The sequence below is a fragment of the Amblyomma mixtum genome, chromosome 2 (genome assembly GCF_055824585.1).
Source record: "Amblyomma mixtum isolate Tamu chromosome 2, ASM5582458v1, whole genome shotgun sequence".
Classification (NCBI taxonomy): domain Eukaryota; kingdom Metazoa; phylum Arthropoda; class Arachnida; order Ixodida; family Ixodidae; genus Amblyomma; species Amblyomma mixtum.
Window position 1 is genome coordinate 19,410,859 of NC_143013.1, and position 12,933 is coordinate 19,423,791.

At 50.1% G+C, this 12,933-nt stretch overlaps 1 protein-coding gene across 2 annotated transcripts in view; it reads right to left on the reverse strand.

The window, feature by feature from the left end:
* Positions 1 to 12,933, reverse strand: part of LOC149358582 (endosome/lysosome-associated apoptosis and autophagy regulator family member 2-like) — a 71,901-nt gene that overhangs the window by 25,069 nt on the left and 33,899 nt on the right. For both annotated transcript variants that reach the window (XM_089570698.1, XM_089570697.1), the window contains exons 2-3: positions 2,359 to 2,717; positions 416 to 563 (exon numbers count right to left, since the gene is read on the reverse strand). In XM_089570698.1, the coding sequence (XP_089426824.1) occupies positions 416 to 563; positions 2,359 to 2,717 (507 nt within the window). The remainder of the gene's footprint in view (positions 1 to 415; positions 564 to 2,358; positions 2,718 to 12,933) is intronic.

The window sequence follows — 12,933 nt, forward strand, 5'->3', positions numbered from 1 at the left end:
GAATCAGGTGCCTATCTGCAATCATTAAAATGTTAAGCATTAGAATTTTGCTTACCCGGCTTACAGATTAACACGACTCACCTCTATTCTGACGTCCGCCAGCCCTGGTGATACCATGACGGAAAATACATTTTTGTCTTCAAGTACCTATCTTTAATTAGTGGCACGCTTCCCTGAAATACCTGAGATATTCCAGGGTACGTGAAAAAGAATGAAGTGCTTTTTGTTGTTCTTTTCGCGTATGCTGCGTTCCACAAACTTTCGACTGCGCTTGTATGCCCAAGTTAAACACGTTGTTACAGCCGTACGACACCACGGCTCCCAGTGCACTTTCGCTGCCCGTGAAACCGCCAAAAATGCGTCTTTTGGCAGCTGCAGAGCAAAACGGTTCTCCTCCCCACCCCTCTATACGCACCTCAAAGTTGAAGATGACAGTGTCGTCAGTGTACTGGTAGGTGTAGGTGAGCACGCCGGGCTTCACCAGTTTGGCGGAGTAAGTGAGCACCGACACGCATGGTCCCCCCTGGGAGGCCACGTAGGGTTGGAACGCCTTCCAGCCGTACCTGCAGCCGCCGCCAGTGCGGGGACAGGTGCACAATGGCAGTGAGCAGGGACCATGAGACAGGGGAGACACATTGAAAACGACGCACGTTACCAGAAGGTACAGTCTTTGAGAAAAGTATACTGCCCAGGGGGTTTGCTTCCAAGCCATGTAGCGGGACTCTTTAGCATATCTGACAGTCCTAAACTTGGGAGGGTTGAGGACAAAAGTTCCTCCTGCCTTCGAGAGATTGGGATCCCTGAGTGTGCAAGAGGAGCCGAGCTGCAGGGCTCAGAAGCAGACCCCTTGGGCTGTATACTTTTGGCAAAGACTGTACATCGTACGGACAAAAAAAAAAAAAAAAGACGCCTGTAGTACTATAAACAGGAGCAGTAGGACAGAGTGAAGGCAACCTACAGGGAGGGAGCGGCCTGTACTAACTCTTTGTTCCAATTTTATGTTCTTGGGTCATAAGCTTGGAGCCACTAGGCTAACACTATCATGATGGTGGTAAAAATATTTATTTAGAAGGGACAGGAGGTATGTTTGGATCAGCCCGTAAGGGACCTACAAACACTAGGTGGAGGTCCCTAGTTTGGGACCCCAGTGGCGGTCCAGGGCGCGCCCGACTAAGGCTTATTGAGCCTGTAAGTCGTGGCAGCCGAGCAGGGTCGCCTCCCAGTCCTCCCGGGTTGGGTTGGGGATGGGGGGAATAGCGGGGTTGGAGGGGCAGGCCCACACCATGCGATAGGTGTTCGGAGACACCGCACTACAGTGCGGGTAGCTGCCGCTAAAGTAGGGGTCAAAATGTTTTAGCGCTGCCGTACACAGCAATGTATTGGTGAGAAGGCGGAGAAGGAGCCGTTCATCCGCCTTCTTGAGGCCTTTAAATAGGCTAGGGTAAAGGCGATGACTACCTTGATAATAGGTTGTAATATCTTTGAACGTATAGACCGGATTAAAATCGGGTTCCCGATCGGGTGGGGAGGAGAAAACAACCCAGTGAGAGAACACTATCATGGTCACAATCGAACTGTATGAGGAACAAAAAGCCCGCCATATGCTGCAAGCGCTAGCCATATCATAGTAATTTAACTGGCATTATGTTCTGGGAGGCTTTTCTTGCGTTGTGACGTTCATGCCTTGGATACTGCTTTGTCATTCGGCGCACCCTCTGCCGCAACCCTCGCTTCCAGACCTTCGGGCGTTCGTCCTCGGCTCCAGCTACACCGATCGGAATTAGGGAAAGGAATCGTAGACGAAGTCGCATACCGAGAACTGTGCAAGGCCACCCGACGACCCCTTTCTTATTCCATACCTGTTCTCTATTTCTATCTCATCCGATCCTCCTCCGTCAGGAAAAATCCGCACCTTACATCATCATCAGCAGCAGCAGCAGCCTGAATACGCCCACTGCAGGGCAAAGACCTCTCCCATGTCTCTGCAATTAACCCTGTCCTTTGCCAGCTGCGGCCAGCGTATCTCCGCAAACTTCTTAGGGTAGCAAACCGATTATTCTTCCGGTTAACCTCCCTGCCTTTCGAACCTCCTCCTCCTCCTTCTCCTTCTCCTCCTCTTAATCTCATCCGCTCACCTAACTATCCGCCGTCCCCTGCTACGCTTGCCTTCTCTTGTAATCCGCTCCATTACCCTTAGGGACCAGCGGTTATCTTGCCTTCGCATTACATGCCCTGCCCAAGCCCATTTCCTCCTCTTAATTTCGATTGGGATAACATTAACCTTACACTGGCCTTCTATACAACCTATAGTTCCTGCCAAAGTATGTTGTATAAGGCCAAGAGTCGGAGTATACTCACGCCGAGCAGTTGGCGGAGCCGGAGCCCGAAGAGGAGGCAGAGGCAGAGGCGGACATGGGTCTCCGGGTGCGGAAGCTCGACTCGATGGCCTCGGTGAGCACGTGCATGCCGGCCGGCAGCTCGCCATCCCACTGGCTGAAGCGCAAGCCCCCTCCGAGCGAGTACTTGCCCGCGGGACAGCGCACGCACGCCAGCCGCGTCCGGTCGAAGTAGGAGCCCGCGGCGCACGACGTCGTGCAGTCGTCCACCCGCTGCGGCGCGTTGGGGGCGCCGCCCACGCATGTCTGCGGACGGGGCACCGACACCCGCCACCGGCCGCCCGCGTCGTCGCACTCGGTGAACTCGTAGTGGAAGTCCTTCTGCAAGGACACCGCAAGGAGGAGCCACGCTTAGAGCCCGCTCAGCAGCATCACGTATGCAGTCGACACGAGACGCGTATAGACAGCAATAGCTAGTACTTGAGTTTGTCTTACCACCGCTGTAAAGCCACGTCTCTTCTGCACGAAGAGTGGAAAGGGACTGAAAGCGTTTCTGTGCTGCGCATGCATGCGTGTGTATATGTGTACGTGGGGGTGGGGGGGGGGGGGGGGGGGGTACTTTTAAAAAGGTTTGGTTTATTGTTTAGTTTATGGGGTTTAACGTCCCAAAGCGACTGAGGCTATGAGAGACGCCGTAGTGGAGGGCTCCGGAAATTTCGACCACCTGGGGTTCTTTAACGTGCACTGACATCGCACAGTACACGGGCCTCTATTCCCAGACCATTTCGCAAGCCACCAGAACAGTCGCCGATACATATGCATAGAGTACAGGGTTGCCCTTGCGGCGCTGTAGACGCGTACTACCCAGTAGAGTTCGAAACTGCAACAAGACTACGTGTAGGGCATAGTTCAGTGTTTCTCTTTTCCAGCGAAGAAGAAGAAGGTGACTTTATGAAAAAAAAACAGAGGCATCCTTAGAGCCTTTATGTCCACGGATCTCTTCTCCGAAAGTTTCCGGCTTGGTGTGGTGTCGAAATTTGTTTTACACGCTCGGTTAAAATTAACCGATCTGTTAAAACCATGGCATGACTGTAGTAAGCAGCAAAGGTCTGAAGATTAGAAGACATTCCCTGCTGTTGGTTTTGATAATGAACGTTTTTCATTTCCAGAAATCCTGTAAATCGTATGAGGATGAAGGTATGGCCCAAGGCATAATTTACATTTTGCGGCTTAGCTTTGCGAACAACTTTGCATTGCCTGGTGCCTGAGGGGTGCAAGGCTCGCACTTGCGTTTGTCAGAGCAGCGATGCGTGTTCGCTGGTGAGCAATTTGTGCTGCAATACGAAAGTCTGCTTGAGGTATGGTGGTTCCAGAAAGCCGAGAAAAGTGCACTTCGGCGGCCCGACTGTACTCACACCTGATGTTCTAAAACGTGGGTGAAGCCGACTCAGTCTCTTGGCAGAAGGTTTACGCTGAGCGGGCGAAGCGTTCTACCTCAAGTTCTAATCTAGAACTCTAGATCGTTTATTCTTTACTTGCATTCCGGCTCAAGTCATGGTAGCGCAATGCTTAAGAGGAAACATAAGAGACGAAACGTATTACGAATACCGGTGTGCTGAATACTAGCCAGGCACTGGGAAACTCTGAGGCCGCAAAACAAGTTTAGCCACCCGCGCCCAATTGCCGTCTTAATTTCTAAGGAAGTGTATTTCTTTCAATAAAAACCCTCATTTAAAACCTCCCTTTTCCTTACTTCTTTTTAAACGAAAGAGCTGACTCTAGCAATATTAAAGAGTACTACATATGTGTCTGCCACCAAGTGAACGAAAATGTCCCTTAATACAGCAGCGGAGTTGCCAGAACATACTCCGACGCTGGCGTCGCTTACTCCAAAGCTGAAGCAGCTTTGTGTGTGAAAATAAAGAAGCACTACCATTACAGCAGTCAAGGAAGGTTTCTATCAAAGGGTCGTTGTCTATAGTCCCCAAGTCGACTAAAGTTTGCGTTACCTTAACCACCTCGCTTTCTTCTTCATCTACAGCACTGGCTTGATCAGTATGCTTCGCGTTGCAAAACGGATGACAGAGACGACGCGAAACCCGAACCCTGCCCCTCACCTTACGGTAGAAAGTAAGCGCATATGTTAAAAGGATACTGAAGCAAAATCTTAAAATTGAACAAAAATGCCGAAAACAGATTCTCGGAATGTGATTACACCGAAATCTAGTCGTCACTTCGCACATTTTTCGGCGTATGGTTTTATTTTCGATGTTTTATGGGTGCGTGCCAAGCCCTCCCGGCGGGCGCGAGGTGAAGAGCGTGACGTCATGACACCCTCGTCCGACAGGCAACCGGTCGCGTCACTCGAAGCGCGATGTCGCACTGTAGTTTGGGTAGACCAAGCGATAAGGCTCCCAACCTCCGACGCTGCCGACTCAAAACTGGCAAAACCCGCGAGTAGCGATGACAATCGTGCTCCTTCGGGAGCAGTGGGCGCGCGGGTGTTATGACGTCTAGTCGCAGCTTCCAGAGGCGGCCACCAGGTGCAACGATGCGGCAATAAATCGCGGGGAAAAAAAAACGTGCTGTCCGCCTTATTTCGCTAAAATGCTTGTCGCATTTATCAATTTTAGCAGTCAAGCTCTTGTTTACATGTAAAAGAGAAGCTCCGAAGTTTGGTTCAGCATCCCTTTAAGGGAGTTACCCTCTTGCAACGCTGCAGTTTCCCGCTCCCTACGCTTCCCCATTGTTCCTTGCTACCGTGACCTCCACTATTCTCTTGACATTTGCTCCGCGCTGCCTCTTCGGAACGGCACGTACGGCGCAGTTAGCCCGTCCAGCAAGCAATGCGGGCCGGCCCTCGTTATCCTGCTGGCAAATGTCATGGGGCTTTCCGGGGAGCCATCAAGCGCGGGAATATTGCCTTCGAAGCCGCGCCACCGGCCGAGCAGGGACTAAAAGGGAACCGGCGGGCTGCCCTAGACTAACGAGCTGCGGAGGCGAGGAGAGCACGTATGTGTCCTGCCTTTCTCTTCCAGAACCGACCAGGAGCGCACAGCTACACAGCAAGCGAGACCGAAGTCTATATACGTACGTTCCGGTCCCTACATCCGTACGTACCATACGTGGGATTATTTATTCATCGGCATGAATTCGAGAGCTCCGATTTGTGCATTTTAACAAACTACGCATCTTTTTTTATTCTGCACGAACCAGTATAATTGCCTTTGCTTGAGCAAGAGTGCTTTCACCGAAGCGGAGCTAGAGGGTGAATACGGAGTGCTTCCGGTGACACTGACATAAAAATTTTGCGAGCACTGATTTAAATGATAGATTCTTTACGTGCAAAGCAACAATGGTAATGGTGGCATGAGGCGCTCCGTAGTGGAGGGCTTCGGGTTAATTTCGGTCTTCATCAGTGTGCGCAGAGATCCCTCAGTACGTAGCCGTTTCTGCGGCGTTCGAGACCAAACCCGCGTCCTTGGTTTCAACGGCCAAGCCCATAGCCAATTAGCCATCGCGGCGAGTGCACTTTGCAAGATTAAGGCTGAAACCATATTGTAGTGCCTAGAAGTCATGGAAATTCGATCTATTTATTTGTTCGCAGGCTAGCCAATTAGGTGATATTAACTCATCAAATATTTAACCGTAGAGGGTACGTGCAAAATTTCAGTTAGTTTTACAGCATGGGGAAAAATATAGTATCGTCAGCAGCGTCATCTATTAACAGTCAAGCTTTATATAAAACACGAACAAAATTGCAGAACGACGAGCGTGAAAAACAAAACTTGCGCGGTATCAGCGTACGCGGACTACTACAATATCGAGCACCTCCGCAGTTTCGTGCACTTAGTTCAATGAGCGAATTGAAAACTTACCGAATATAGCTACCTTTTCGAAAAATGTGCGACGTTATGCTTCTCTCCATATACTACGCAGCCTTTTAGCCGACAGCTTTTGCGTTTACCAGTGGCTAAAGGTAATTGTTTAATCAATAATTACCAGACGGGATTATCATAGTCATCACCATCCTAACTCCGTCCCTTACAGGATAATGTTTTATCCCATTGACCTCCAATTAAACCAGACTGCGCCAACAGCGGCCACCTTATCCCCGCAAACTTCCTGACGTCATCCGCCCACCTGATTCTCTGCCGCACCCATTACGCTTGCGTTCCCTTCGAATGCACTCCATTATCATCGGTTACCTTCTCTTTGTATTACACGCCGTGACAATGTCCATTTTTTCCTCTTGATGCCAGCAGGCATAACTAGTGTCTGTTTCCTGATCCACTCTGCTCTCTGCATGTCGCTTATCGTTATACAACCATAATTTTCCTTACTATGGCTCGCTCAAGACTTTTCGTTACCTTCCAAGCATCTGCCCCATAGATCAATACTAGTGTCAAGATACAACCATCCCATACTGTCCTTCTGGGGGGAAACTGACAAGCTGAGCCAACGCCAAAAGGCGTTCCGCAATGACATCAAACTATCCCAGTTTTGTTTCAGCCGCGGTGAAGTTATGGTCTGACTCTCTGCCGCCCCCAATGGTTTCCTTCTCCTCTTGGACCCAACCCTGACATCCCAATAGAACAGGAAAGTACAAGTAGGGGTAGTGGAAAAAGCGGCAGATGCCGGAAATAGGCGGCCTGAAGCTGGAAATGTCGATTGCCGGCAGGGGCGATGGCGTAGAGTTAATGACGCTGGTGTGCTGCGCCACCGTTATATCTTCTTCGGTGGTCGCGAATCTCCGAGGCCGTTTGCTCGTCTGCGGTTTGGATACAGCCAGGCAGTCGTGGTGTGTGACAATAGTTCCTCAGTGCGCGAAGCTATACACTGCTGTGTTTGATTTCTCATGAAGGCAATAATTTCTTCAGTGAACTTTTTCGGAAAGAAGAATGTGCAGTAATTTGGGTATTACATATCGCCTTCTGCTCGTCTGCTCAGGAATATCCCAGCAGCGCCATTAACTCTACGCCAGTGCCCCTGGCGGCAGTCGACACTTCCGGCTTCATGCCGCAGCTTCCGCTTTTTCCAGTACCCCTACTTCTAGTTCACTGTACCAATAAATCACCTAATGTCACTTGTGCCCTCTACGTGTTCCACCTATCTTCATTTCTCCCCTTCCCCTTCTTTTTCTTTGTAGTTTCGGCGAAATTATTTTCAACTCGCGGCTTCTGTCCATAGAACCTGAGCTGTTTTCTTCAGGAACATCGGTTTCATTCCCCCTTTTCATAGTTTCAGCGAATTTATCAATTCGCGGCTGCTGTGTAACCTGCGCTGTTTTTTTTTTCTTTTTCGGGGACATCAGAGCCAATAGATTCATAGGCGTTGCAACTTTTGGTGCATTAATCAATAAATGCACTTATTTTGTTATTTTTTTATTTTGCAGTCCATGTTATCTGCTGGGACTGTGCCAAATGTCTAAATGATGGATCCAGTCCTAATACGGGGTGGCAGTCGGTGTGGTTGCGAGCGGGACAAGATGTGCAACCGGCTTAAGGAAATGAAGCTTTCATTTTGTTGTTGGCAAAGCAATATCTATAACCGCTTCCTCTGAATGACTGGGCAGTAAAACGGAATAAGTTACAGTCGATAGTAGTGAGAAAAAGAACGAGCCAGAAAAGAAAAAGAAAAAAGGAAGGAAGAATAAGATTTCTGTCAGGTACGAGTATACACCAGGGTTGCCGACACGAATTTAGTTTACTTTTTTTGTAGTTCACCGGTTTGTACGCACGTTGTAACTCACAAGTTTGCATGCGTGAACCTCACATTAGCCCATCTGCTAGGCTCTTGGTTTTAGAGCGCCAGTGCATAAATGCCCCCCCCCCCCCCCACCCCCCCCAAAAAAAAAATACCGCGGTGGGACATTAGGCAAACAGTTACCAGGAATTGAGGACAGCAGTGCAATACACTCGTTAAGCAAACACAAGGCGCATGGAAGAAAATAACAAGGTGTTCCATCTAACTTTAGCCAAACTTTAAAAATTTGCCCGGGCACATCCTGTGCATGTGTCAATTTATTAACAGAATGCTTGTATATAGTACCTCTCTCCGCTTATCCTTTCTGGCTGTCCCCTCACCTCTTTAACTTCATCTCTCCAGTCTGCCTGCTATTCCTTTTTTTCCGCTGCCCCAGCTCAGGGGTTTCCCGTAGCGATATGGCAGGTGCCGGGGATAGCAATAATCTTTTCCTATATTTTTATTATTATTTTCAATAAACCACTACTATTACCGAGGCGCACTAGGTGAACTAAGCTTCAACCATGTTACTGACCGCTGTGTAGTATTTTAGAGCGCAGCTCTTTGGCGCCCGTTCCTGCGTTTCGCGGCGTCGCCGTCGCCTTTGTCCCTTGTAACCAGCTCCGCAGCAGGGGGCAGCGCGCTGTTCTAGTTGCGCGCGCTACTGGCGCCATCTCCCGCTACCTCCCGATAACTTAATTGCTCTCTCCGCTCCTCCTCCAACGCCACCCCTGTGCGGCGGCAATCAGAGCGCCGGATCGGTGGCGGAGGATCACGATATGTGCACCGCCCGAGCCGAAACGCATAGCCGCCGCCGTTCGCCACTGCAAACCGCCTGCCTATATAAATAGTTTATTCTCTGCCAGTTCTTCGAGAGCTATGAGCGAGGCAAGCGGTGGAAGTCCTTCGTCTGCCGCTGCTGCTAAACGAGCTTCCAGAGCAGAGGCCCAGCGCCGTCGCCGGCAGAATCCAGAGGTGCATGCCGCCGAAGCAGAAGCTTACCGTCACCGCCGTCGAATTCTTTGCCTCAATCTACCGAAAAGTTCCGGTCAATCTACCGAAGGGATCCGGTCCGGAGCCCTTCACTACGGCGTCCTTAATAGCCTGAGTTGCTTTGGGACGTTAAACCATAATAAACCAAACCAAAAAGTAAATGAACACAATGATAGGCGAAATAGACGATTACAAACAGACATATGACGACAGCTGCTCATGGCAAGACATTTTAGTAAAAAAATTCAGGGGGCACTTTGGCTCCCTAATGTGCTGCAAGGCGAAAGCCTTGCCGCCGCGGTGGCTCGGTGGTTATGGTGCTCGGCTGCTGACCCAAAAGGCGCGGGTTGGATTCTGGCCGCGGCGGCGGAATTTCTTTGGAGGAGAAATTCTAGATGCCCGTGTACTATGCGATGTCAGTGCACGTTAAAGAACCCCAGGTGGTCGAAATTTCCGGAGCCCTTCACTACGGCGTCCCTCATAGCCTGAGTCGCTTTGGGACGTCAAACCATAATAAACAAAACCAAAATATAAACACAATGATAGGTGAAATAGACAATTGGTTTTGTTTATTGGGGTTTAACATCCCAAGGCGACTAAGGCTGACGTCATAAAGAGAAGTTTATTGACTTCCAAACGATCAGGACAAAAAGAAGGTCGTGTCGTAAGCGCTGATTCCACAGAGAACCTCTGATAGAGCCAAACGCTGTCCGTTACTAGAATGAACACTGCAGTAATAGACGCGGCCTAGTGCACCAAAAGCGGAAATGAACTCTCCATGAAATTTCGTTGCTTTCTGTAAGCCATTTCCTACATATATATCAGGCATGCTCCCTCGCGCGAGTTGCGTGCGATTTTAATGCAAATTGCACTAAAACAGCATTTTTTTGGGTTATCAGGCGCGGAGATTTCCACAAAAGAAGGGTACGAGAAAGCGGGAGAGAGCTTCGATGACTAGATCACTCAAAGCGGACAGAAAAAAAATGAATGAAAATTGGTTTTTTGAGGACAGGAAAGGTGCAGTACCTGTCTCACATCTCGGTGGACACCTGAACCGCACCCGAAGGGAAGGAGTAAAGGAGGGAGTGAAAGAAGAAAGGAAGAAAGGAGGAGGCTCCGGAATAATTTCGGCCACCGCGAGGGATCTTTAACGTGCACTGGCATCGCACAGCACGCGGGCGTCTTTGCGTTTCACCTCCATCGAAAAATTCAGTGGTTTTAAGCATGAAATGCTTTTAGCCCCCGTTGTCGGCAGTGTGGTGACGTCACGCCGAGACCGAGAGCCATCATCCGGGCACTGAAATCCACTCATCCGGGCACTGAAATCGAGTCATCCGGGCACTGAAATCGAGTCATCCGGGCACTGAAATCGAGTCATCCGGGCACTGAATTCCAGTCATCCGGGCTCTGAAACGAGAACATCCGGGCACCGTACGAGACTTAACGAGATTTAACGAGACTCTCTAAGCCCTCCTACGCGACCGGCATGCAAGCAACGGTTGGTCTCCAAACGAGTCACAAAAAATAACTGCTGCCAGTGCCTTCTCAATGTTTATCAAGATATCAGTCGCGCTGTGCGTTTGATAATGCACGGAATTATAATTTCCGATTTCTAATAACGCCTGCAAAAAGCACATAAATGCCACGTACACTTCGTTGTCGTACGTGATCTCTTAGGGGCTTCGCGCATCGAAGCAAAGCTGCGCAGGTGCACAGGGGCCCGGGGGAGAAGCGCTGCGTTCAAAGGGCAAGGCATCGCGCCGAACGGGTGGTGGCGTTCCTCCCTTGCTTTACGGTGCGGTTCGGGTGTCCACCGAGATGGCAGAGAATTACTGCGCCATTTCCTTTCCTCAAAAAACCAAATGGCAAGGCATCGCGCTGAACGGGTGGTGGCGTTCCTCCCTTCCTGTACGGTGCGGTTCGGGTGTCCACCGAGATGACATTAGGCCCGTAAACATTTCATGCTTACTCTACTCTCGGTTACGGGAGAGGCAGAGATTTTTTGAGGAAAGGAAATAGCGCAGTAAAAAAAAAAACATTTCATGCTGCTCCTGGTATCTGTTGTGCATATCGCTGTCGCAAACGTCGCTTCGGTGGCTAGACTAGGGCCCCTAGAAACAACGGCTGTTGGGACGCCATCTTTTCGGGAGCATCTCTGGGCCTCGACGAAGACGGCCGCGGACGGAATTTCGTCTAATGGGGCTAGTAAATCAGTTCCGTTATCTGTACGACTATAATTGAACAAAAAAAAAACGATATTTCTCCTTTTGAAACGTCGTACTCCAAAAGGCCATAGTGACGCTAGGCAAAAGCTGACCCAAATTCTCAAACTTTGAGATCACTACGACGACCCGCACTGGAGCAATGTGAAAGCAAAACGTCCACATGCTATATCGACGTCCGTGGCTGTTCTGACGTCCGTGTACTACATCGACGTCGATGACTATTTTGACACCTAAGTGTATTTGTTCGCGATTTTTCGCGTTTAATTAACTAATTAAACCTGATCAACGAAATTTTTTCCACGGCAACATTTTATCACACACTATAAGTCACGATCACAATTTCACACATTTATCTTCAGAGAACGACGTAATCGTGCGGACAAAATTGTGGACACTTTTTGCTGACCAGCGGTCGAATTTCGAGGGAGGCGGAACTCTAGAGGCCCGTGTACTGTGCGATGTCAGTGCACGTTAAAGTACCCCAGGTGGTCGAAATTTCCGGAGCCCTTCACTACGGCGTCTCTCATCGCCTTAATCGCTTTGGGACGTTAAACCCCAATAAACCAAACCAAACCAAACTTTTTGCTGACGCGACAGAGCCATATAATGCTCTCTCGTTAATAACGCTGTCAAATGAACGTTTATTATCGTCTAAAGCATGCATTTTCCCTTCTTCCATTGCAAGACGCGCACAGCAGAGAAGAGCTTCTCGCACATTCATCCCCCTCCACCCTACAATAATACTAACGACGACGCAGTCAAACATTTTACCTCCGCACAGCATCGCGAGTTAAAGATAAAGAAAAGCTCCACGGCGATGCCGCGCATGCTAATGAGGCTGACAGGATGAAGCGCTGAGGCTTTATTCTCTCCTTTTTCGGCCTCCAATTCCCGACATTCGTCAGCCGTTGCGAACGCCGCTTGGGCGCACGACTCGGCGACACAGTACACGCGCGCGAGAGCGCGCTCGCGTTCCGCATGCATGCGTTCTAGCGGCGACGAGCGCGGTTCCCTGCGCGCATTCTTGGGCTGCCTGCGACGAAAACGAACGCGCATTCCCTCTAGAAGATAGGACCCGCGAGCAGAATCAGCGCGCTCTGGCTGCTCTTGTGTGTAGTACATAGAGCCGGCATTCATTACGCAACTCCCTTCCCGCTCCGAAAAACTTTTCCAAGCAAGATCGTCTCCCACTTCGACGAATTTCGTTCGCGCTACGCCGCTTCCATTAAGCGTCGTCTGGCGGCGGGCACGCGTTGGTGATGCGGGCCGTCTCGCCTAAATCGGTGCAGCACTGTGGAAGTCGGAGCTGCGCTGGCCAATCAGGAGCCGAGTTCACAATGCCGTCACTCGTGAAGGCGACTCACGATTGGCTGGAATTCATGTGTTTAACCAATCACAAAGGACAAAGGTCCCAGTCGCAACGGTCGAATTTCGATGGAGGCGAAATTCTAGAGGCCCGTGTTCTGTGCGGTGTCAGTGCACGGTAATGAGCACCAGTTGGTCGAAATTTCCGGAGCCCTCCACTACGGCGTCCCTCATTGCCTGAGTGCCTATGGGACGTTAAACCCCATAAACCAACGAACAAAGGACAAAGGCAAAAGCGCCGCTCTGCGACGGGCGGTTACGTACTCAAC